Source organism: Onthophagus taurus, chromosome 10, assembly GCF_036711975.1.
Source record: "Onthophagus taurus isolate NC chromosome 10, IU_Otau_3.0, whole genome shotgun sequence".
Lineage (NCBI taxonomy): Eukaryota > Metazoa > Arthropoda > Insecta > Coleoptera > Scarabaeidae > Onthophagus > Onthophagus taurus.
The window spans coordinates 4,383,957-4,408,372 of NC_091975.1; the positions used below are offsets into that span (position 1 = coordinate 4,383,957).

Here is a 24,416-nt window from a genome sequence, read left to right on the forward strand (position 1 = left end):
AACAAAATATCTGAAAAACCTCTCTATATTCAATTTGAATTCCTTTTTATAGGTAAATCCATTTCAAATTTATTATTTAAAGTGTACTATTAGTGACAAGACCGAAATTGATGGTTTAAATTAAGTATTACTACAAATTAGAGAGAATAGAGAACATATAAAAGAAAATAATGGAATTCCTTATGATTCCAAGTTGTTTCCATTTTATATTCTTCCTAATCCAATTATTACTGTTATTATTATTTAAAGAAGTCAAAGTTAAAAGAAACGAAAATAATGAATTTCTAATGACATCTTTATTTCCTCTTTTCTTATTCTTATTTCGATTACAAATTGACCCGGTTTGATTCACATAATTTCTAAAAACATAAAGATACTTATTTACATTCAATCTAAAAACTAAAATCAACTAGATAAGTATCTTTTTAACGTGCTGTCCACATTAAAACATAAATAAAATTCGGTTTATTTTGTTTAGGAATCGAGTTTATAAAAAAACTGTTTTAATTAAAAGTATCTTTGGATTTAATTAACAGTTCTAAGTGCTTGAAGTAGTGTTAAAAGGTTTAAAGGGCGAAGGAAAAATTTTCTGTTAATCAGTCATTTATAATAATCACCCTTTCTTTTGTTATTTTCTTATTTTAAATACTTTTTTTCTGTTTTAACTGTTTTATTATCACACTGCATGTTGTCTTGGTTTTACCCCAATAATAAAAGGATTCGCTTGAAATGAATTAATTTTCCCATCGTAACTCGGTCCACCGTTAGGTTCTAAAGGAAATTCGTAGTCTGGTATAGAAAACATTTCTTTGATTTGTTCTAAAGTTGGGATTTTTCTAATTTTAACCGCTTCTTTTTGAGTCGGTGGTAAAACGTTTTTGTTTGGTACAAAAAGTTGTTTATCAAAACGGTCTTCGATAATGTTTTCTTCGCTTTTCGGTGGTGGTTGTAAAATCTCGTCTATCGATGAAGGAGTGGTGATTCCTAGTTCTTCTTTTGTGGGAAAAACCGGTGTGGTATTTTTAAAAAGCGATTTAAAATTAACGGGGATGATATCATCTTTTCTTTTTAAAAATGAATCTGTTATTTTTGTTGGTCTTATAAAATTAACTGAATTGATTCTATCAAAAGTAATTGATTTTCCTTGTGGTCTTAAATCGATCCTTTCAATTTTTGCTTGAACTGGAATTGGGATTGGTCTTTTTGAATCTCTTGGAATTTCCGTGGACCAATGGCTTGGTAAATTGTACGATGGTCTATCAGTTACTGTTGATTCTAAATTACTTTCTAATCCAACAATGTTTAAACCACCCAACCTATTCTCTCTCCCTGTTCTATAAACAATGTTATATTCGGAAGCTGTTGGTTGTGATAACAAATCAGGTCTTGGTGTTCTATGATAGGGATGTGATTCTGAGTCTTCTACAAAAGGTTTCTTTTGGCCTATTAATAAATTTGCGGAATAATCATTTTCCGCCGTACTACAATTAACCATGTACCAATGATCGCAAATTAACATTCTCTGTTGAAACAACGTCGTATTTGGGCAGCTGTAACTGAATTGGCGACCTAAACCATCACACATGTGGTAAATCTAAAAACACAAAGAAACTAAAACGGTAAAGATTTATTTGGAAATTTTACTTGACATCCTGAATCAACGTCTGCGTAATACCCCGCCGGCCTTCCATTACAGGTGAACCTTAAGTCAGCTAACACCTAAAACAGATTAAAAAAGAATAAAGGTTCTGCGATGATTTTTAAGGATGGGTTTTAATCGACACGTGTTTAATTTGAATTCCTTTGTTGAAAAGTTGTGTATAAAAACAAGCTTCACCTTTAAATGAGAAAAAGGCGATAATATTAAGTCATTTTCTCGCTTTATAGTGTTGTTATTCAAGATCATCTGTTGGAATTTTAATTGAAAATGCGATTAGTTTTTAATAAATAATTAAATAAAATGATTAAATTCGTTTTTAATTTCATATTGATATCTTCAGAAACAAGATTGAAGTGTTGCAAAAATACAATAACTTGCCGTTAGAAATTCTATTAAATATTTCTAGTTCTAGGTCTAGTGTTAGTTGTGGTTTTACACTAGCGCTGTTACTATGTACAACTTAACACTATACCTAGAACTAGAATCATTTGGGTTTAGCCGCACGTCTCTAAAGACGGTTAAACCCGAATGTTTCTAATTTTCGGTCTAGCACTGCATAACAATTAAAACGAGAACTAACACTAAACCTAAAACTAGAAAGTTTCGGGTTTAGCCGTACATCTTCAGACGCACTGCGATTATTTCTACTTTTTAATATTTGTTGTTATTGAAGATCATGTACTGGAATTATTGAATAGTAATATAGTATTGTCACCTACAGCACATAATTCATAATGTCAAGGCAGTCGAGATGTTTTTAACACTTACACGTTTAAAGAAAGATTAAAAACATCTTTAAAAAAAGTAAGACGAGTATCGCTCCGTTTCAATCTCATTTTTCAATCACCAAATGTAAATTAAGACGGAAAACCGATACGATTTTCGAAGAAAAACAATGACCGGATTGGCATTGTTTCAAAATTGACTGTTTTGTTTATGTTCGGTTACGAAAACAACATCTTTTTCGTAACTCCCTTTTTGAAATACGCTTATGCTACATGGTGCGGTCTTAAAGGGTTAAAGGTAACGAATTTAATAACCCGTAAAGTGGTTTAGATAGCGATCTTAAAATAAATATACGTTGTGTAACGGAAATTTGTGCAATGGACCGAAAACGAATGTGAATTGGGAATGTAGGAAGCGACGCATCAAAACTGGGGCAATTCGTCGGTGGTCGAAAGGCGGAAAAGTGTTTTGCAATATAAAAGTGATTGTTGAGTAATTATTAAAACAATAAAAAGTTTGAAGAAAATTGTTTATACTAATAGTAATAATCTGATTTGAAGTTATTTAGAGAAACGATGTGAACAGGTCTAAGGATAGAGAAGAAGAGAGTCTCGTAAAGATGTCCTTGTGTCCTTTTGTGTAAAGAATCGTGACTGACCCACCCAAGAACGGATTCTCTCTCCTTAACAATGCGGTTCAATTACGCATTGAGAACGCTTCAATTCGATTTTTTCTGGTCTAATTTAAGTACTTTGTGTTTAAACGAATTAAATTTCGCAAAAACTAATTTTGTATAATTGAATAGGTCTTTGAACGTCCTCTTTCTTTGGTTTAAATGTTGTCGTTTTCTTCTCAGGGTATCAGGGAAGCGATTTCAGCAACAAAGGACTTAAAGCTTAAAAAGTGTAATTTTCTGTTACATCAGTGACAATTTTCTTTTGTGTTTGTATTTTTCACAGTGAATTTTCTTAGTTACGTGACTTAAATTGCAAAAAAGATACCTAGAAACTTACCGTGAATGTATGTAGGAAGTTTTTATTATTTCTAACGGTTAAATTATATATTAAATTAACATTCCTATTTTACAATTAACACTATTATATTTTTACGACGACTTTATTATTATTTTATTCCTGGAATTTAATTAAATCTTTTTCAATCCAGTAAACACTTCGATAAGTCTGAAGAGTTCAAGTTCAATGTTAAAACAATTATATCATTGAATACAATGCCAAGGATGTATTAAAATAAAACGATTTCTAATAAATCTATTTTAAGAATTAATAAACTCTAACGTATACTTTGTGGTTATCAAGAAAACTCAACGTTATTTTAATTAATTTGAATCAACTACAAAGAAACCAACCAACAATTAACCATAATTTGACCAATTATTTGCAAGATACTCAGAATAACAACTTTTTTCTTTAAGGATAACAAGGTGATCTTCCTATACCAGTTGTTCAAGCTTAATTAAAGCATTTAAAAATGTCCTTGCGTGTGTCATTTTTACAACAAAGAATAAATTGATCTAAAAATGAAACATAAGCATTATACAACGACCCACAACTTCTTGCATATAATTTTTTCGCAACAAATCGTCAAAATAAGCAGTTTTAGTGGGTGTTACTTCGACCCACGAACCATGCTTAAAGCAATAAAACGTACAAAAGAGGTTAATCGATTCAAAATAGCTATTTACCACGGTTACATAAAGTCTCGAACGTGACCCAATGTCGAAAAAGCAAAAAAAGATTAAACGCGTTGAGAAGCTCTAATAAGTTTGTTGACGTTACGTAACGGTTTATTAAAGAAACCTTCACCTCTGCATTAACAATGACAAGAATTGTCGTCGAGGAAAAAGGGAAAAGAAAAGAAGAGGTTTGACATTTCTACTAAGAGAAGAAGAAGCGTTTGTATTTTTTTTTCTTGTCATGGGGACGTTTAATAGGCCCCCAAGTGGCACGCAATTAGTCGCGTGGGTCGCTGATGAGAGACTTGTAAGCTGCAATTATTCCGTCTACTGTTAAGAAATCAGCCCGACGACGATTTCTTCGAGAAAGAAATGTGGAAATAATTTGTTTTTATGATTGTGAATGGAATAAACATAAACTATATAGGTTAACGTTTATGACTTATTAAAGAAAAGTTTCTTGGGAAAATCCGGTTAGATTTTATCTCTTTTATTATACATGCAAACGATTTTAATTGAAGATAATGAATAACAACAAGACTAAACCATAAGGTCGTACTGCAAAATATAATAACTTGAATTGAGTTTATTGACTTTAAACATTTTCAATAAATTATATTTAAAATATTTTTAAAAAGCGAACATTTACTGACATTTAAATACTTTCATTACCACATCCAAATTATACATGATAAGCTAGTGACGCACAATTTATGCATATGGGGCGAAAGTGTTAAAATTTAGAGTGTTATCAATATAATTACAGACTTTATCTTGCAGATCAGAATATTTACAATGCAATTTCAGACATTTTCTTACATATGGCAGATATTTTCATGTTATTTAGTATCTGAGGAAATCATTTCTGATATGTTGTCAAAGTTTCAAGTTTCGACAAACTTATAAAGTCTTGCCAGTATAATTTCAAATTTCTTGTAGCAGTTCAAAATTGTGTCATTGCAATTTTAGACTTCTTATTGCAGATTGAATATAGGCCAGCGTAATTCCTAATATTTAAGTTTCCAGTCAAAATAATTCCTAGTATATTTTTCTTAATGTCTGTAGTTTCTAGAATCTGGCAGAATAATTCCTGACAATTCATTAAAGTCTTACCAATATCAATCCAGACATTTTCTACGTTTTGAGTCATCTGGATGATATTTGTCAGTGATTAGTGTATGGAACTCTATCTCAATCTATAGTTGCAATATATTTCAGATACTACAGGAATATAAATATGGAAATTACTACCCAGCTCTATCATCATTATCCATATAAAATATAAAATTGTTACGTTTATTGATTGATAGTTGAAAAACGTTTACAGTTTCTTCGAACATTGAGTAATATATCATCACAACGTCGTATTTCAAAACTATACAAACCACAATTTATTTACAACCAACGGCTAAAAAGCAATTAACTCGGAACCTATAATATCCACTTATACAGTGAACGCGATATTTCGCGCTTAATGCAATGTTATTGAACTCTAAAATTATCGAAAATTATCTAAGCAAAATCCCGTGAAAACTGTTCAATATAAACCGAGAGTAAAGAATTTCGATTTCGCAAGATACGATAAAGAATGTCATAACATTAAATGTCAATGTTAAAAAGGTTTATATCGGTTTTGTGTTTTCATTTAAAATTTAATCTCTTTTAATTTATTTATTTTAATTTGTCATAATTTTTGTTTTAAATTAATCAATTTGGAATCAACACCTGTCTTGTTTACAAAAACTTGGTCGCACTCCTCAGCACGTTTTTGCTCTTTAACTCTAACTAAGTTCTTCTTCCGATTTCGCAATTTTTAAAGTCAAACGGTTGCAATTTAGTTTAATTTAAGGATTTTTATTTCAATTTTATTTTCTTACCTCACTCTTTAAACCGACGATGAATGAAAACAACACTAAACTAATCGAGTGTATCAAAAAATTCTTTGTCATTTTCTTTTTATTTAACACTTGTTTATTTTCAATTAAATGCGTTTCATCGGTGAAAAGATCGCGAAACGACCACCAACAATCTCTCTCTATTTTCCGTTTATAGTAAAGCCGGGTCTAAACCTCTCTTTGCAAATAGCTGCGGGTGACTGCGGACATCTCAGTGGGCTTTCGATAGTAAAAGAGATCTCATTGACGGGGTCAAAAGGGCAACGGAGGCCGATTCCCACCTTTAATATACCAATGTCAACTATTTTTTATCTTAACTCGCTATGTCACAATACATAATTTAATTAATTATTATTAAATTTTAATTTTTTGGTTCGTTTATATGGATGAAAAGTTTCTCAACCCTCACTGAAATAAAGAAAAAAATCACATAAGTCGGTGATCTTATCGTTAAAGTATCGATAAATTATATTCAGAAACGCAACGATAACCTTTAACATGTTGAAAGAGGTGGAGGTCCTTGTATTGTCTTTCAGTCGATATATTCAATCCAAATCACTTTGTGTTAAGTGTTTTTGAGAAAATTTCGAAAAAACAACTTACATAATTAAAATGGATTATGTAATAATTTGAAGGATTTTATTTTATAGAATCGTTTCATGATCTCGCATAACTACGAAAATTTATAGAGCATGAAATTCTCTCCTATCAATTAAACGATCATTTTAGAATTACGGTGTAATAGAAAATCGACAATAATAATTAAAGTTTGTCTTACCACCTGTAGAGTTAACAAATAGAATTAACTGACATCTGTTTATTGATGTTAAAGTCCTTGGTTATTTAGTTTTAGTAATCCTTGGTACTTTCTCGTACATAAATGTATTTCCAAAGTTAATTTATGGGCTAGATATTAAAGAGTGAAAGTTTGCACTTCATCAAATTATGTTATAGTCACGTGGTTTGAATTTCTTATGCTGCAAAATCAAGAGAGACATGAAAATATATGAGATGGTTGAAGAGAGAGAGGAGAGAGATCTTGGAATCCATGGAAACCGATAATAGAACTGGACATGAAGTGGTCTTATCCCACTTATGATCAAATTTGACAAGAGATACATCGGACACCAAGGAGATGGAAACGTTTCTAGAAGACTTATCTAAAGCAATAAAAGCAGAGGAAGCCAAAGCGACCCAGGAAATATCGGAAATTTGGATCTTATTGCTAGGAACTAACGTGGAAAAAACTGTCTAAACAAGGAAAAGCTGTATTTCCAGAACGAATAGAAAAGGAAAGGGAACCGAAAAAAACACCTCTACACCTGGCATTGACTTTCAGTTTCCTTTTGAGACACATACGCAAACACCATACTTCAAGTCCAAATAAATGAAGATCTAGTAACCAATAAAAATCAAGTTTTAATCTGTTTCACTCGCATTGATCTGTGATGTCGGAGTTCTTAATTTTTCCTGAAAACTCAAATAATTAGATAAAAAGCTATTTTTCAGTATTTTTTAAACAATTAAAATTGAGACATCTATGTACAACTTCTAAATGTCAATATTGGTCACGAACTGCTTGTTACACTTAGCGTATAGCTCACTTTATTTCGAACCTTTAAACCTTGGTACATTACCATTCGCAAGAAATATACCCACATGTTACTCTGACTTTAAAAAACTGTTCTTAAATCATCTTTAATGAAGACATTCGAAATAGTTTTTAACAAATGCTTAGCATGTACTTTGTTGGAGATAAAAAATGATCTCATCAATCATTATTACATGATAAATCGAGTGTAAAATTGGCACCTCACGAAGTTTAGGTATAATAATCTTTTAGAAAGTTATATAACTGAGAAGTGAGTTTAAAAGTGCACAATGCTGTCATTGTACGGCGCAAAATAGATTATCTTTAAAAATTATAACCGTAAACTTTCACTCTAATGGGGGACGACTTCGTTTTTGAAATACAAAACGTGAAAGAAATCACATAGTAAATGCTAAACGAAGAATCGTTATTAATGATTTGTTTGTTTCTTAGTAACGTCTTCTTTTATTAACAGAGAATAATTTGTCGTTTAGTTTAATGATAAACGTCGAGAAAATTGATCGGTTTTCTAGATTCCAAAGACAATACGTCCTCCGTGATTAACGAGGTTTCATTCAAGTAAAAATGTTTTCTTGCGAGCAAATTATAACTGACATTTCAAGTGAGCGACTTCCTTTTTCGCAATAGACGTTAATTTTTGAGCCTGAAGGTCGATTAGATTTTAATTTATACCATACAAAAAGTGAATTATGACCTAAAAAGTCATTCAAATGTTGTCCACTTTAAGTCAACTTTTCTTAAATTAATATTTAATTATTAATTTGACCTTAATGGTGTCAATCGTGTATTGACAAAAAATCTTTTTGAAACAGCATCACATGATTAATAAGTTCAAATCGTGAGTACACTCCCTTAAAATTACAATGAAGAACGATTATCTTAACAATAAAGTATCCGGGCATCGTTTTTATTATGTAAAGCAGGAGATTCTTCGTCCTTGACATTATTTTGGATGGAATTCAAGGAGTAAATGGTCGTGAAAAGCTATCTTGTTTTTTAATTATTTAATTATTCTCTTTTCACATAACACTTTTCTCAAGATTAGAAGAAATCCACCGTTTTATGAGTTGCAAGGAAAGATTCTTCTATTAATGGAAATTAATTCGAGACTCTTCTTAAAGTGTTAAAGTACTGAACCTAACAATTTTTTCAAACCTATAGTTCTGCCTCAAGTTTAAGAAAACTTTACATGACACTACAATATCTGTTGTTACGAGATCTACAATAAAAACCAAGAAATATTTGATTACGCAGACACCATACCCTGGTTGTCCAAGGAACAAGTTTGGAGATCCAGATCTAAGGTCTAAATAGATGCAAAAAAATCAACTTATCTCTTTTTCCACAATCCTAATGTTGGTATAGGTCAGGTCCATATTTAGCTTCTACTGATCTGGGACATCATACATCATCATTTTATGAGTACTCAAAAAAATTCGATGGTAAAAACAAATCTTCATCGTCGAAATCGTTAATAAAATAAAATTTATTTCGAACTCGTCTCAAAAATTTGCGTTTATATATGCAACCAAATCAACAATAAATTTAAAAATAGGAACCTTTAATTTTTCAAACCTACGCTGATAAAATATCCAGATCAAATCAGATCGAACCAGTTAAAAATCAGTCACCTGTCATAAGTCAGTGTAAATTTACAAGTAAATAAACCATCAGTCGTTTCATTTATTTATCCAATTTATAAAAAAAAATATATTGAAAAACAATGGCTTTACGTTGGGGAATTGCCAGTGCAGGAAGAATTTCGCATGATTTCGTAGCGGCTTTAAAAACTTTACCTGCAGATGAACACGAAGTTGTTGCAGTCGCGGCTAGAAATCATGAAAATTCATTGGAATTTGCTAAAACGCATGGGATTCAAAAAGCGTATGAAGGTTATTTAGATCTTGCTACTGACGTTTCAGTTGGTAAGTTAAATTAAAATAACTTCAATTGCATATATTTACTTTATTAATTTATTTTGAGATGTCGTTTACATCGGTACAATAAACACCCAACATTTATATTTAACAAAGCTAATGTTGGAACATGGTAAACATGTTTTGTGCGAAAAACCATTAACAATAAATTCAACACAAACGAAAGAACTAATTGAGTACGCAAAGAGCAAAAATTTATTTTTAATGGAAGCAATTTGGTCAAGATGTTTCCCAGTTTACAAAGAATTAACCCATCAATTAAAAATGGGAACAATCGGAGATGTTCTTTACGTTAACGTAACATTTGGTGTACCGATCGATAAAGTACCAAGAGTTAGTTTAAAAAAAATGGGTGGTGGAGGAATCCTCGACATCGGAATTTACACCCTACAATTCGTCCAGTACATTTACCGCGGCGTGAAACCTTTAAAAGTATGCGCAACGGGACATTTAAATTCCCAAGAAGTTGATGAAATGGCCAACGGACTACTTTTATATCCAGATGGAAAAAGCGCGGTTGTTAGCTGTTGCACAAAAACTTTATATCCAAATGAAGCGGTTGTTGTTGGAACTAAAGGACAAATAGTGATCCCAACCTTTTGGTGTCCGTCAAAATTGATTACGCCCGAAAAAACGTTTGAATATGAAATTCCCAAACCCGGAGTTCAATTAAATTTTCAAAACAGCGGTGGATTGGCTTATGAAGCCGACGAAGTGCGAAGATGCATCAAAGCAGGATTAATAGAAAGCCCAATGTTGCCTCACAGCGAAAGCATTGAATTAAGTGAGATGATGGATTCGTTTAGAAACGATCTTGGAGTTATTTATCCGGAAGATATTTAAGAAAAATTATATGAATTGGAAATTTATCATTTTTTTATTATAAAAAAATTATTCAAATATATTATCAGCCAAATTATTGTTTATGTTTATTAAAAGTATAAAAAAAGTACATTAAACATTTGCAACTGCTTGAAATGCTAAAAAATCGTTTGATAGATCCTTCAATTTCACACATTCAGCAGCGGGTATAAACAAACTGCTTCCAGATATTAAATGCATCTTGTTCAATTTAGCAGATCCAGAAATCACTAAGAATATGCTGGCGGTTTCTCTTGGAATTAATTCAAATTCAGACATTTTTTGCTTGATCTAAAAATAGCAAATATATCATAAACAATAACAATAAAAATCATTAAATTTCTAACATCTATTTTAACAATAGCGAAATCTTCAACAGGGGGTTTAAAAATATGAATGTATTCATTCTCAATTTGTGGCAGAAATAATTTACTATGAGCGCTTTCCCCATCGTAATTTAATATCGCACAAAGCGTTTCAACATCTTTAAATTTTGGGGTTAAACCGGCACGGACTACGTTATCCGAACAAGCCATACATTCAACACAATCTGTAAATTAAATTTAATACATTAATATAAATTTAAAATAAATTTATTTTAAAAGACAAAACCTCCTGATAAATATGCATGTGGGATATTAGCAGCTAAAAACACAGCTTGCATAGGATTCAATGATAAATAATTGAGGAAAAAAACAGCGAAACATCCTACATCTTCCGGAAATTGACTGTTGAGTCTTTCAACAAGACCACAAAGTTGCAACTCTCTCTCCCTAACATCTTAAATACAATGAATTAAATTAATTTACTAATTATTTTGGTTAATACCTAAATCTTTAGATCGACTCAAAAAGTTATTTAATAATCGCGAAATAACTTCTTGCGGTTTGGTCATCATGGAACAAAAACAATTTTTTAAGGCAGTTTTTGATACATCCTCTGAACTATTTATAAATATTTCGCAAAGATCCGCTCCGATCAAATCTCCTAATTCAGGAATAACTAAAATAACAATTTAATCAATTAAATAATTTTATTATACAGTGTGTTAATTAATTATTGTACCCGACGTCATCATTGCAAGTATGCAACCAATATCACAGTATTGGTATTGCAATTACACGCGATTTGCTTGTACTGTGATATTGGTTGCATACTTGCAATGATGACGTGATAAAAAAAGAAAATTACCTTCAAAAAACTTTTTAATCTCATTATAAGGTCTAAAACCACATAAAGCTTCAAATGGTGTTAAAGCAACTGCAATTTCAGGTTTATGATTATTATCTTTATAAACATCAGGAAATTTTGAATGTAGTTGTTTAGCCATTTCCTTTTAAACAAAGTAGAATTATTTTAAAATTAATTTTAATAAAAAAAAGATTAAATTAAATACTTTATCTGGATGAACTTGAATAGATAGTGCTTTTTCTATTGACAATATTTTAAACAAAAATGGCAACTTTTCTTTTCCAAAAACACTCTTAATTTTTTCACCCAAATATTCCGGTTTTTCTTTAAGTAATTCCAAAAGATTCTTCCCTTCATTTTTAATATCTGACGGAGCTTTTACGTTCGCCCCAAACCATAATTCAGCATACGGAGTTCCATTTTCAATTTCAAAATCTTTATGTACATTTTTATAAAGCTCAGCAACCATACTTTGATGACCCTTTTTTCCCCAATCATATTTTTGAACTTTTCCACTTAATTCCAAGACGGTGTTATTCCTGTTTATAAAAAAATTGTTAAACAACGAGATTTAGGAAAATAAATAAATCATTAAACATACTTTTTGGGATGTATTTTTAGGTATTTTGAATACCACATGGTTAATATAAACAACTTTTTGGATTTAGAAGGAAATTTAAAAGGGACGGTGTTCATTAATGAAGCGATTACTTACATTTTTTAAAAACAATCTTAAATTAGAAAAAAAACGATTTGTTTTACTTCAAAAACTTGCTAATTTAGATGATGTTTTTTGATAAAAATTTTAAACGTCAACGTTTTAGGAGTTATCAGCTGATTATGACATTTTGGCAAGTTTCCTTTTAACTTTCAACCAGAAAACGGTTTATAGATGGTGAAAGGATCATTTTAACGTACCCAGTGAGTTGTATACTTTCGGTATCCATTATAAGGTGGCGCTTTTAAAAATCTTACAGTTCAAAGTATTTAAATTTTATTCTAGAATGAAATACATACTTTTTGATTTTTTAATCGTTACATTGACAATAACTTGCTATATATTCTAGATATTAGACACACTCTAAGTTTTAATTGTTGATTCCAGTATTTAGAAGTTGATTCCAGTATTTAGAAGTTCATTCCAGTATCTAGGGTAAGATTATAGAGTTTTGGATGACTCAAAAACTGTTTATTCAACAACCTTTACGCAAAGATCGTAATTTTTTATCTTTTGCTATAACCAATACATTATTTATTTATTTTCTCACTTCACAGTCTTTGAAGTTGATTAAAACTAGTTATTATTTTCTTGTTTAGAGAGTGAAAAAACTGAAACCATCTGGCTTATTGTTTGCACGTGGAGCTTTTTTTGTTGGAAACACGTACGTATACGCGTGCTGGCAACAAAATTTCGGTCAGTATCAACCGTTCCAAAAGTAGGGGAACGAACGATTTGGCAGCTGAGGTCATCGACCTCCGTTAAAATTCAAGTTCAAAGACCAACGGTACGACTCCACGCACACAAACTCAAACTCAAACGCGTGTGTTAAATGAAAACGAAAAAAGTGGCTATTTTTAAATTTTTCGAATTTTTAGCTTTAAAATTAAATCATCTTTTATTTTTAGGCGTTTCTTTCTGATAATATAAAACTTAATCTCGCTGAATTAAGTAAGGTTTAGGTGTTTTTATTTAAAAAAGATTGATTGTTTTATAAACAAATTGGTACGCGTGCCAAATAAGATAACTTATTGGACAACAACGACGGCGTAACCGGACACTTATCCGTTTATTCCACCCGCTCCGTTGGAAAACAGACAGATAAAGTCCCGAGATAAAGCCCGAACATGGAAAATAAAAAAAAATAACGACGCAAGTTCAATGGCAGTGCGTATCGTATAAAAATAACTTGGGTTATTATCAGATTTTTGCTTGGCTTCGTTTACACTTTTAATACATACATACAGAACAGGATCGGACTTTTTTCCACTCTTAAATCGAGTAAAATTAAATGAAATCAAGTCTGAAGAAATTTTAAAAGATAAGTCCGGTTCTGCTTTATGTAAATTCTTTCTTAATCACCCTCAAGTGCCACCTCCACTCAGTCGAGAGTAATTCGCCAATTAAACTCGGTTAATTAATTTGGTGTGACACACGGGTGGCCAAATTAACAGGCAGAAACGAATTTATTCGTTTCGTTTGGGAAGATTAAAAATGACAACTAAGAAAAATTATATTTGATAAAGATCTTATTTTAACACCGAGATATAAACACTTTATTCATTCAATTCTAAGACGAATCCATTTCCATTCAATTGTCCAGTCAATTATACATTAATGTCTAAATGACAACTCCACATAACTAACAGCCGTCCCAAGGAAATGATGCTAATAAAATTTGTGGGCCAATCACCCACGTGACGTAAATGATTTAGAGAAATAACAGAAATGTTAGAGGAGATGGAGAAATATAAGATGCAAATACTAGTTGAGATATATAGATAGGTCCTCCAGTAAGAGAGCGACAAATAGATCATCACAAGCCGAGATATCTATAAACTCCAGATATGTACATGATTAATATGGAACAATGGGGAAACACGGTGGAGAAGAGATACTGAAGACGAAGCAAGAATCAAAAAGGATGAGAAAAACTAGAAACAGTTCTGATAAAACCGGCAGGTGTAGTATTTACCGAGTCTTCCCTCTGTTTGCGTGGTTTGGTGACTCGTTGGATATTCCTCATTGTATAGCCGTTCTTCTGCAGTATTTATTGTAGGTAATCTTCTTTCTTTAGGTTTTCTTTATCACATATCCCCTCTGCTGGCTAGAATAAGGTTTGAATCACGGACCTCTTCTGTTGTGGGTGGTGATGGAATGAAGTCTGCAGGTATCTATTCTGTCTTCATAATTTGTCTTCCTAGTGATCAACATATCGAAGAATAGTAACTGTTTTGCAGTAACTGTAAATTTTATCATGGGGAGTGTTGCCAGATCACGAAAGTGTCATCGACGTAACGTAGCTGTTATAATAATAATAATAATAATTTATTTAATCACCTGGCTACACATAGTAGATGTGACAAGTTCAAACCACATACAATATATAATACATAACATACACAATATTCAACAAAGAAAGAGAGAAATTAAATTATGAAGTATGACCTATGCTAGTTGACTAGGACTAATAGTCATTTTTAATTGCAGATGGCAAATTATTATAGAACTTTGGGAAATCATACCGTGGACTCTTTTCAAAGAAAGCCGTCTTATGATGACCCAAGCACACCAAACTATCAGATCTAGTTTCGTAATTGTGTTTCATGACAGGGTATCTATAGACATGCTCCCGCACATGAACAACTGATTTATATATATATATATATATACTTTGGAGAGTAAGAAGCGAATTGGCCTTGAATGTATCTCTACACGAATCTCTGCAGTTTAGGTCGAAAATTAATCTTATAATGCGCTTCTGTGCTACAAAGGCACGCCGCCACTCCGTCGATCTTCCCCACAATTGTATGAGAGATGCGAATAACAGAGAGCATAATACGCATCTAATAATCCCGATAGCGGGAGGCATCCCTTCAACTTCAGAATTGCATAAAAGGACGAGTTCAATTTCGAAACCAGATGATCAACATGTTTGTCAAAACTTAGCTGCTCGTCTAGATAAACACCCAAAAATTTGCAGCTATTTGATAGAATGATATCATCGGCTTGCGGAAGCCTTCTCCTCTTATGAAAATTTACAAACACGGTTTTTTTTAGATTAAGAACAATACGATTTTGTTTGCACCAAGCATCAAATGATTCAACGGTATAGGAGATGGTTTCTAATTTTTGAATATTAAGATGCTCATTTTATATGTCAGGCATAAAAAGAGCTTTTACAAGCAGTCTTGAGTATCTGGGGGGTGCAAGTGCTAAGATGATGATGACTTGCACAAACACTAACTTTTAACTCATTTGATGACTTTGTCACTTGATTGAAGTTTTTATGACTTCTGTACCAAGAACTTGTTCCATTGACAAAATGTTTAGCACATCAAGGAATTGGCTCAGATGACCATGAACTAAGTGAGATGATCAATTTGATTGTAAATAAGTGATAAATGTTATTTTTAAAATGAAAAAAAATTTATTTGAAATCATCTGATGACAGATATGTTTGTTTCAGTTTAGAAAGACGTTCTCGCGCGATGTATACCGAGGGTTAGCACGGCCGCGTCGAGTCGCTATCGACTTCCTAACATGCGCCGTTGCGTTGTGACGTCACCAAACACGTACAGGTCTCTGAACTCGGCCGACAAAAAATCTATATTAATACCATCGCTGCTGATACGGCCTTATCGGTTAACGTTACCGGTTACAAGCCTCGAGGGCTCAATTCCTTCTACAGAGAACTTAAAAATGATGTTTTATCAATAATCATAGCAAATCAAAAAAGATACTATTATTAAAGCCATAATCGAATAAGATGTTGTTATTGGTAAATGTTGAATGTATTGTTGTGATGTTGAGAAAAAGTTAAAGGTTGGTTCACATATGATGGGTGAGGCATCGATCACAGTTTGTTTCAGATGAGGCGAATAGCGGAAACAAGATGCAAGAGAACGATCCCGTTCCCCACCACAGCGCCACCGTAGCGCGGTCATTCAACTCCGGCGGCCGCCGCAAGCGGCAGCACAACACACGCTCCGAGCACGCTGTGTTTTCCGCGGCGGACCATTTAACTCGACGTCGCGACGCGCGACCACCCGAAAAACCTAACAACGACGACGGCTACGTAAAACGCGTTTTCCGCGAGATTTTCCGAGTGTCTCTGTGTGATAACGATGGATTTCCAGTGGATTTTCCTTCAGTGATTTCTCGAGGATACGACACAAAAAAAGCTTTTCGCGTTTCCCTCGCTTCTCAGTGTTTTTATTTCTTTCCTCATTTTTATTAATTATTATTATTATTAATTAATTAAATTATAATTATTACTTATAATCATTATTTCTTTTCATCATTATCACTAAAAATTTAATTTCGGAAGACATAAGATTTTTTCAGCAAATTTAAAGATCTTATCTCTTCCAAAAACTAATTCCTCTTCCAGTTACCCATCGTGTAATACTAAAAAAAACCCTTTCAATTTCCTTTCTTAATTACATAACAGGATTGAAATCGAAAAGGAAAACAAGAAACTAACAGACTCTTCATCTTCTTCTTTTTCTTCAGTGAAGTTTTTCACGTGCAACTACTTCGGGATTTCGTTCGTAAACATCTATGTAAAATGTGAGTAACCATTATTAATAATCATTAAAATAAATAATTCCATTATCACTACTGACCCAGTTTACTACTCACCACGATAGTGATCCGTTTCGTGTTTCTACAACTACTCACTTCTCGCCCTCACGGACACGTGCCGAATTCATTTTCACGCATTCGTACACTTGATTTTGGCATTGGCCAAATCCATCTTATCTTATTAAAGGTGAATGTTAAAAACTCCTTGAAAATAATAAATAAATAACGTAGAGTTTAAAATTAATTAAATTTTTTCATAGAAATTAGATGACTGAATTTTATTTCCAGTTAAATTTAACGTGGAAATTGTGATTCAAAACGTGTTGTTGAAAAGAATTATGTCGTAATTGTGGTTTCTTGGAATTAATTTAATTGCAGTTTTTTACCCTTATATGACTGAAACAGTAATCGAGTTAATAACCAAAACAATTTTTAAACTTTTATGATTAAGTACCTCATTCTGCAAAGTGATTTTAAGGAACTGAATTTATATTCAATTATGCACCCATATCAAATACTTACATCTTTTTGCAAACTAAGTTTTACACTGTAACCTAAATCTCATTTAGATACTTACGTAACACTTAAACGTTTATGCAATCAATTTGTAAGATAGAATTATTCTCCAAACTGGTTCTGAAACATGCTTCCAAAACATAATTTGAATCATTCAAATTTCTAAAGTGAAGTTTGTATCCAATTATGTATTTATATCATTTTCCAAAACTCTAACTTAAATGTTTTTGTAATTTAAATACATCTGCAAACCAAGTTTCAAACTGGAACTTGAATCTCTATCATTTTAGACACTTAAGTAAACCTTCAAAAATGTTAAAAATCCTTTTCCAAAATAGAACTTTTGCGATCAGGTATAAAATTATTATCGCCACAACCATACTTTATGCTATCCATTTGCGGCAGTAAAGTGACATTTTGTGCTACTGTCTAGTAAACTGTGCAGTTAGCGGCAGGTAAAGTATTTTACTGTCAATTGCTGTCAATTTGAAAAAAATGCCGCAAAACAGAGCTGGATTTGAACCCTGTCCTTCTACTATACTACCGATCTTTGATACAAAGTGTATCTTTACGAAGGTATATTAACAAAACAAATCGTTTGTCACATGTCATATAATATTGCTAAGTTACAATATCGTTAAATTTTGCGGTTGGCGATAAAATGTTGTATGCAACACGTCAGCAAAGTGTCTTTATCGAACTCGCCTGTTACTCGCCTGGCTCGACTCGCAAACTCAGACTGGTTCGATAAAGCATCACTTTGCTGACTTGGTACATAAATAACTATTATCCAAACTGTAAAAAGCTTGAGATCTAAAACTCAACTTTGTAAGTAACGAATCAACGGTTTCTAGGGTGAATTAGATCATATCTAGAACGATGCAAATAAACGAATGATCTTGTCACTTTTGTACACCCCTCGTTATTTAACGGATTAGTGATATTTTCGCTGTGTTGAGCAGGGTTAGAAAAATAGGATGCGCTATCTGCTTAGCCGACTTAGCCTAGATTGCTATCTTGGATTTTGACTGAGAAATTAGCTAAAAAGGTTATTATAGACTTATGGCGGTAGTGTTATTCGTAGCAATTCTTGTATAATAAAAGGCTTTCTGCCATGTCTTTTTAATTATGGGGTATAGGATACTGGGCCTCTAGCATCCTTATTATTACACAACGAAGCTATTTTTAATTGCATAATAAGAATATTTTTTTAAATAATGTAATTATGGTAAAAGTTTGAAATTTTCTTTCCAGGTATAGTGATGATACACGTCATTATTCCATTTGAAATGGAACAGGACTTTTTTTATAACCTCCAACCAACACCTTTAAGCGATTTACACCACAAACTACCCACAATTGATGTGAGAAGATAGACAGGCTACGAAAATGTAAGTCTCAGTTCATATTGACATTATTAATACTGTTATAAGTTAAATATCGTTCCATAAAAAATGTGCACTTAAATATATGAAAATTACTACATCGCCATCTAGTAGTAAGTAGGTTATCGATTCCTTACAATAGCTGTAAGACACAGTCTGTTGGGCGGTTCTGAACATCTGTTTGTCTTAGGCGAAAATTTGGAGAAAAATTAAGAAAAACATTCTGGCCTTATTCATAGGAATTAAATGATAACTTTTATATCAAATTAAAGGTAAAAGTGTAAAATTTAAGGATATTAAAAAATATTTATATGTTAATGCTAAAATTTTAGAGAAAATTTCAAAAAATGTTAGGTTAATTTTGTCTTGATATCATTCTAATCTTATTTATTTGAATTAATTGATAAAGTTTGTATCAAATTAAAGCTAAAAGTCTATAATTTAGGAATACCGAAAAATAGTTATATGAGTATGATAAAATTTTGGAGAAAAGTACAAAAAAATGAAACTGTTTTTTGTCAACCTAATATTTGAAGAAAAATTAGGAAAAAACATTCTGGCCTTATTCATAGGAATTAAATGATAACTTATATATCAAATTAAAGTTAAAAGTCTAAAATTGAAGGATATTAATAAATGTCTATATGTCAATGCTGAAATTTTACAGAAAATTTCAAAAAGTGTTGGGCTAATTTAGTTTTAATATTACAGTAAAAAAAATATGTTAATTTTCAAAAAATCATTCTAATCTTATTTATTTGAATTAATTGATGAGGTTTGTATCAAATTAAAGCTAAAAGTTTATAATTTAAGAATATCCAAAAATATTTATATGAGTATGATAAAATTTTGGAGAAAAGTGCAAAAAAATTAACCTGATTTTTGTCAACCTAATATTTGAAGAAAAATTAGGAAAAAACATTCTGGCCTTATTCATCGGAATTAAATGATAACTTATATATCAAATTAAAGTTAAAAGTCTAAAATTGAAGGATATTAATAAATATCTATATGTCAATGCTGAAATTTTACAGAAAATTTCAAAAAGTGTTGGGCTAATTTAGTCTTAATATTACAGTGAAAAAAATATGTTACTTTTCAAAAAATCATTCTAATCTTATTTATTTGAGTTAATTGATGAGGTTTGTATCAAATTAAAGCTAAAAGTCTATAATTTAGGAATATCCAAAAATATTTATACGAGTATGATAAAATTTTGGAGAAAAGTGCAAAAAAATGAAACTGATTTTTGTCAACCTTATTTGAAGAAAAATTAGGAAAAAACGTTCTGGCCTTATTCATAGGAATTAAATGATAAGTTATATATAAAATTAAAGTTAAAAGTCTAAAATTGAAGGATATTAATAAATATCTATATGTCAATGCTGAAATTTTACAGAAAATTTCAAAAAGTGTTGGGCTAATTTAGTCTTAATATTACAGTAAAAAAATATGTTAATTTTCAAAAAATCATTCTAATCTTATTTATTTGAATTAATTGATGAGGTTTGTATCAAATTAAAGCTAAAAGTCTATAATTTAAGAATATCCAAAAATATTTATGAGTATGAATAACATTTCAATGAAATTTTAATTCTTTATTACCACAACTAAATAATTTAAATAATAAATTATGGAATCGTTTAATTTTATAGTTTTCATCCTTGTTCTTTTCTTCCTCTTCTTCCGGAGAGGTTGAGAAGAGGCGATTCCCCCTTCGAAAAACGGACGGTTCGCGTGCAGATGTTGCTGCTGCGCACAGGGCAGGTTAAAATGGCAACGCCCACTATTACTGACCTACATTACACAGGGTTAATGACCCAACGGTTTATAGCAAGAGGGGACGCTGAGGGGAAACATAGCAGAGAGCCACTGAAGCCCCGTCTTTTTCTGAATGACTTTTCGATTGATTCGTCCTGAAAACCACCATGAAACGACTAGACAAAAAAATTTTATTAACTTTTTTCAAATATCCGGAAATAAATTTTAAATTGCATCATAAAACGTATAAGGTTAACGCTCCCGGTTGTTGTGTAATCAAGAAATTGCAGCTAATAAGTTAACTTTCTAATAATCGGTGGGACTCCGCGGTTGGAGTTGAAATGTTCTTCCGCGATTTAAAGTGTTAATAATGTTATGTGTTAAACCGGGGAGTCGTTTATGTTAATAAATCGTCATTCGACCGAGACGGGGGAACCGATTGCTTATTTGGGTCAGGCGCTGCCTGATAAAAATAAACCGCTGATAGCGCGATGACGGTTAGAAAAAAAAAATAAAATACCGTCGAGTTCACGACTTTGAACTTGACTTTGCCGAAAAAAACGAAGCGACCCACGCACGATTGCTATATTAGATCGAATTGATGATAACCTAAATAACGGCGCAAAAATTCCACGACAATTTCAATTAAAAATGGTCAATTCAGTTATGAGATAACTGATATCATATCATTCAGTTATTCGATTCAACTTTTAAAAATTGTTTTGATTATTATTCAAATTCTACTTAACTAAGCAATGTTCATTTACTTTAATGTAACATATTTAAGTACGCTATCGTTTGCAAGGTTTCTATTCGAGTTCTATGAACCTTGCGACGTTGCGAAATGCAAACTGTGGCACTGCCATTGTCTCGGAATACTTTATGTACCATGCTTGCGCAGCAAAATTTAAGCCTCTTTAAAATCTTCATCGAAAAAACCTCCCAAATTTATTTAATGTTTTGTGTTGACATAAAATTCAAGGTAGCTCGATGAAGGTCTTACTAAACGCGTTAGTTTTACAGCTATTTTAATGGTTTCAAATCAAATTTTATTTGCCACATTTTGTTTGTTGTCCCAAGTTGTTATGATTTCCCGTAACCGTGAAAAGTGCATTTCCGCAATCACGAAATAACTATGCCAAGGATCTTTTTGTTACTCTCAAAATTTATTGTTTATTATTGCTATAAACATCCTAAATGTCAATAAATTAGTTTAATAATAACATAATCATTCTTTGCGGTACGAATCATCATCGTTAGACTGCGGTTAGATTAACGGTCTAAGTTAGATGAGAAGGAAGAAGGTGGTCTTGTCGAAAAGTGAAAGTGGTTTCGCGTTTACAGTTACGGCCGTTGAACACAGAGCTCCTCTATCGTCGTGACTAGAAATCTTCCTGGAGCGTCACCAGCTTGTGCTGTTCTTCCTCTTGGTCACGAGAAAGTGAAAGCCGCACCACTCTCGGTGTCATACCAAAGAAGATTCTCTTCACAACAGAGATTTATCTTTTTAATTTATTTTTTGAAAGAAAAAATTTATTTATATCTTTCTCTTAGTCTATGTATCAAAAGAATTTTGCTGTTATCTCCTTGAAACATATTGATGATGATTAGTGATGGAACGGATAGTGATTTTGCAAAAAGCCGGATATCCGGTTATCCGACATCTCCATTATGATTATAATTTTTGATGCATTTCTGAAGTGAGTTTTATATTGCCACATTATTGCGATATTTGAATAAAAGTGAAATTAATAAGAAAGCTGATAAGACTAGTATAACTTATTTGGATCCAAGATACAAAATGAACTTTTTTGATGCTGATTTAACTAACGAAGCAACTCTGAAAAGAGGATACTTTAATTAATAATTGACAATTTTTGTATTATTTGATAGCGAACTTTGAAAGTTATCGATGAAAATTGCAAACATCGAAAATTTTATAAAAACTTCAAATACTGTTTTCTCAAAAACTAAAAGTTACTTTTCAAAACGGGTTGGTTCATTGGAAAGACGACACTTTTATTAACACTTTGGGAAATTTTCATACTAATATTCCAAGAACTGGATTTTATACGAATTTTTAAATCTTAATCGGCGAAAATTGCAAAATTCGAAAAAATTTTCGATCATTTCAAAAATTTATTTCTCAAGAACTGAAAGTGATTTTTCAAAACGGATTGTTGCATTAAAAAGAGGATTCTTTAATTAATAGTCGAAAGTGATAACAGCGACAATTCTGTTAGTAATGAATGTGATGATGAATTACAAGCGAAGAGAAGAAAATTAGACGAAACCGCAACAAGAGATTGTTACAATGAGGTTGCTAATGACAGACTTGATATAAATAAAGTATATTGAGGTTGAACTTGATTATTATCTGCAGTATCCAACACCCAAAAGAGATACTAATTCCTGTGAATGGTACTAAGTACTAATAGATTTTTAAAATACAGCCGGATTTTAAAAAATGACCGGATATAATGAAGATTTTTCAACATCTTTAGGTGAGTCGAAACAAATATTAATGGATTTATCTGGGATTCAAGCAGCTAGAATACTAAATACATTTTTAGCAGTAAAAGGATTCATATTAATCCAGGAAAGGTTAACGCAATTTTCCAAAGAACTTCCTTATTTCTAAAAATGTTAAGGAAGTTTCAGGTTTCCTCGTTTAGACGCTAACCATTCCTGGAAGGTAGTGGTTTGGAAAAAGCATATGTTTCAAAGGTTTTATCACGACCCTACTTAAGTCATCATCATCCCCATAACATCAGAAAGCAGTAATGCGATTTGTCCAAAACAATCCAGTGTGATTATAAATTTCTCAAAATCGAGTAACTTTTTTATTTTATTGCCAAAAATAAATTATAAGTACTTATCATGTTCATTAGATCATTGTGCACCTTTTAAGGCCAAGCAAATCAGAATAGTATAAATATGGTGTCTTTTGGATCAAGGAAACGAGAACAATAAGAGGAAATCCAAAGATAAGTCATAACCAAAACTTTGTTACAATGTGTAATCAATATCTCCTTCTTATTTGAATAATTTTTTAAAATTCTTCCAGTCCTTAAACTCTTACAACCTGTTAAGTAATTGAAATAGTAGGAATAAAAGTTGAATAACAACATCGTTTTCTCTTCTTTGTGGTAAAAGTGAAATATACACGTTGAAATCGTTCTTTCTCTCCAAAGAGAAGTAGTAGTTTTCGATCTGTTGAGCTAAACGACGTTGTTACGTCTTCGCGCGAATGCACCTCAACGCGTCATCTAAGTTTGTGGTGCAACCGGCGGAGGTCAATGTCCGTCCTCAAATGCACGGCCGCGTCGAGCCGGTCATTCGGGCCTAAAGCGCGTGCCAAACGAAAGCTACGGCGCAACTCCAACAATCCACCACCAACAAACTGAAATCACACAACCTCTCTTTCTCTACTACACAGAGTTTATGACAGAGTCTGTGTTGCGGTTATAATCAAAAAAATCTGTATTTTTGCACAAATATTAACCCGGTTTTTAACTCCCCTTTAAATAAAAGGAACTATAACGAGTGTAGGGTTCAACTTTGAGTTTTCACCCCATCTTTAAACCGGTACTTGCTTTGCCCTTTGTACCCCTTTTTCGCTTTTTAGGGTTTCGTGGGGATTAACAATGGTTGAAGCAATGATGAATGATGAATTCGTTTTTGAACAAGTTTAGGAGTGCTAAAAATTCGAATATTATGAGATGGATAGCTTTTTGTTGCAAAGTAATCAATTAAATTATTTTTTGTGGGTTACATTTTCTCGTGTTGGGTTTCGGTTAATCCAAATTATGAATACCGCGTGACGTGACACGACCTGGTGCATTCAAAGTGCAACGATCTCTGGACGAATCAA

The 24,416-nt window shown here is 32.0% G+C and overlaps 3 protein-coding genes across 4 annotated transcripts; 1 reads left to right on the forward strand and 2 right to left on the reverse strand.

Annotated features, from left to right (window-relative positions):
* Positions 1 to 277: 277 nt before the first annotated feature.
* On the reverse strand, positions 278 to 6,209 carry LOC111428474 (uncharacterized). The gene is made up of 3 exons (XM_023064007.2): positions 5,957 to 6,209; positions 1,645 to 1,719; positions 278 to 1,594 (listed from the first exon to the last, which is right to left on the reverse strand). Exons 1-3 carry the CDS (start codon positions 6,026 to 6,028, stop codon positions 677 to 679), a joined length of 1,065 nt encoding a protein of 354 aa, XP_022919775.2. The 5' UTR covers positions 6,029 to 6,209; the 3' UTR covers positions 278 to 676.
* A 2,976-nt stretch (positions 6,210 to 9,185) lies between these two features.
* On the forward strand, positions 9,186 to 10,439 carry LOC111428478 (trans-1,2-dihydrobenzene-1,2-diol dehydrogenase-like). Its single transcript, XM_023064009.2, has 2 exons — positions 9,186 to 9,511; positions 9,570 to 10,439. The coding sequence occupies exons 1-2, from the start codon at positions 9,310 to 9,312 to the stop codon at positions 10,364 to 10,366; spliced, it is 999 nt and encodes a 332-aa protein (XP_022919777.1). The 5' UTR covers positions 9,186 to 9,309; the 3' UTR covers positions 10,367 to 10,439.
* Positions 10,428 to 12,417, reverse strand: LOC111428472 (mannose phosphate isomerase). Of its 2 annotated transcripts, none has more exons than XM_023064001.2 (7): positions 12,291 to 12,417; positions 11,781 to 12,114; positions 11,576 to 11,717; positions 11,213 to 11,386; positions 10,997 to 11,164; positions 10,732 to 10,934; positions 10,428 to 10,675 (listed from the first exon to the last, which is right to left on the reverse strand). In XM_023064001.2, coding segments are annotated over exons 1-7 (1,221 nt in total). In that variant the 5' UTR covers positions 12,293 to 12,417; the 3' UTR covers positions 10,428 to 10,477. The 2 variants fall into 2 exon arrangements, with proteins under 2 accessions (XP_022919769.2, XP_022919768.2); XM_023064000.2 differs by lacking the exon at positions 12,291 to 12,417 and adding an exon at positions 12,177 to 12,284.
* Positions 12,418 to 24,416: the final 11,999 nt, after the last annotated feature.

What these genes read in the sequence shown, in the direction of transcription:
- LOC111428474 (XM_023064007.2), bottom strand. Translation starts at nt 6,028, where the DNA reads ATGACAAAGAATTTTTTGATACACTCGATTAGTTTAGTGTTGTTTTCA. An exon ending in TCGTCGGTTTAAAGAGTGAG is followed by an intron (nt 1,720 to 5,956) that starts GTAAGAAAATAA and finishes AATCTGTTTTAG; the next exon opens with GTGTTAGCTGACTTAAGGTT. An exon ending in ACGTTGATTCAGGATGTCAA is followed by an intron (nt 1,595 to 1,644) that starts GTAAAATTTCCA and finishes TTGTGTTTTTAG; the next exon opens with ATTTACCACATGTGTGATGG.
- LOC111428478 (XM_023064009.2), top strand. Translation starts at nt 9,310, where the DNA reads ATGGCTTTACGTTGGGGAATTGCCAGTGCAGGAAGAATTTCGCATGAT. An exon ending in TGCTACTGACGTTTCAGTTG is followed by an intron (nt 9,512 to 9,569) that starts GTAAGTTAAATT and finishes ATTTATTTTGAG; the next exon opens with ATGTCGTTTACATCGGTACA.
- LOC111428472 (XM_023064000.2), bottom strand. Translation starts at nt 12,271, where the DNA reads ATGAACACCGTCCCTTTTAAATTTCCTTCTAAATCCAAAAAGTTGTTT. An exon ending in CTAAAAATACATCCCAAAAA is followed by an intron (nt 12,115 to 12,176) that starts GTATGTTTAATG and finishes TTTTATAAACAG; the next exon opens with GAATAACACCGTCTTGGAAT. An exon ending in GAGTCGATCTAAAGATTTAG is followed by an intron (nt 11,165 to 11,212) that starts GTATTAACCAAA and finishes ATTGTATTTAAG; the next exon opens with ATGTTAGGGAGAGAGAGTTG.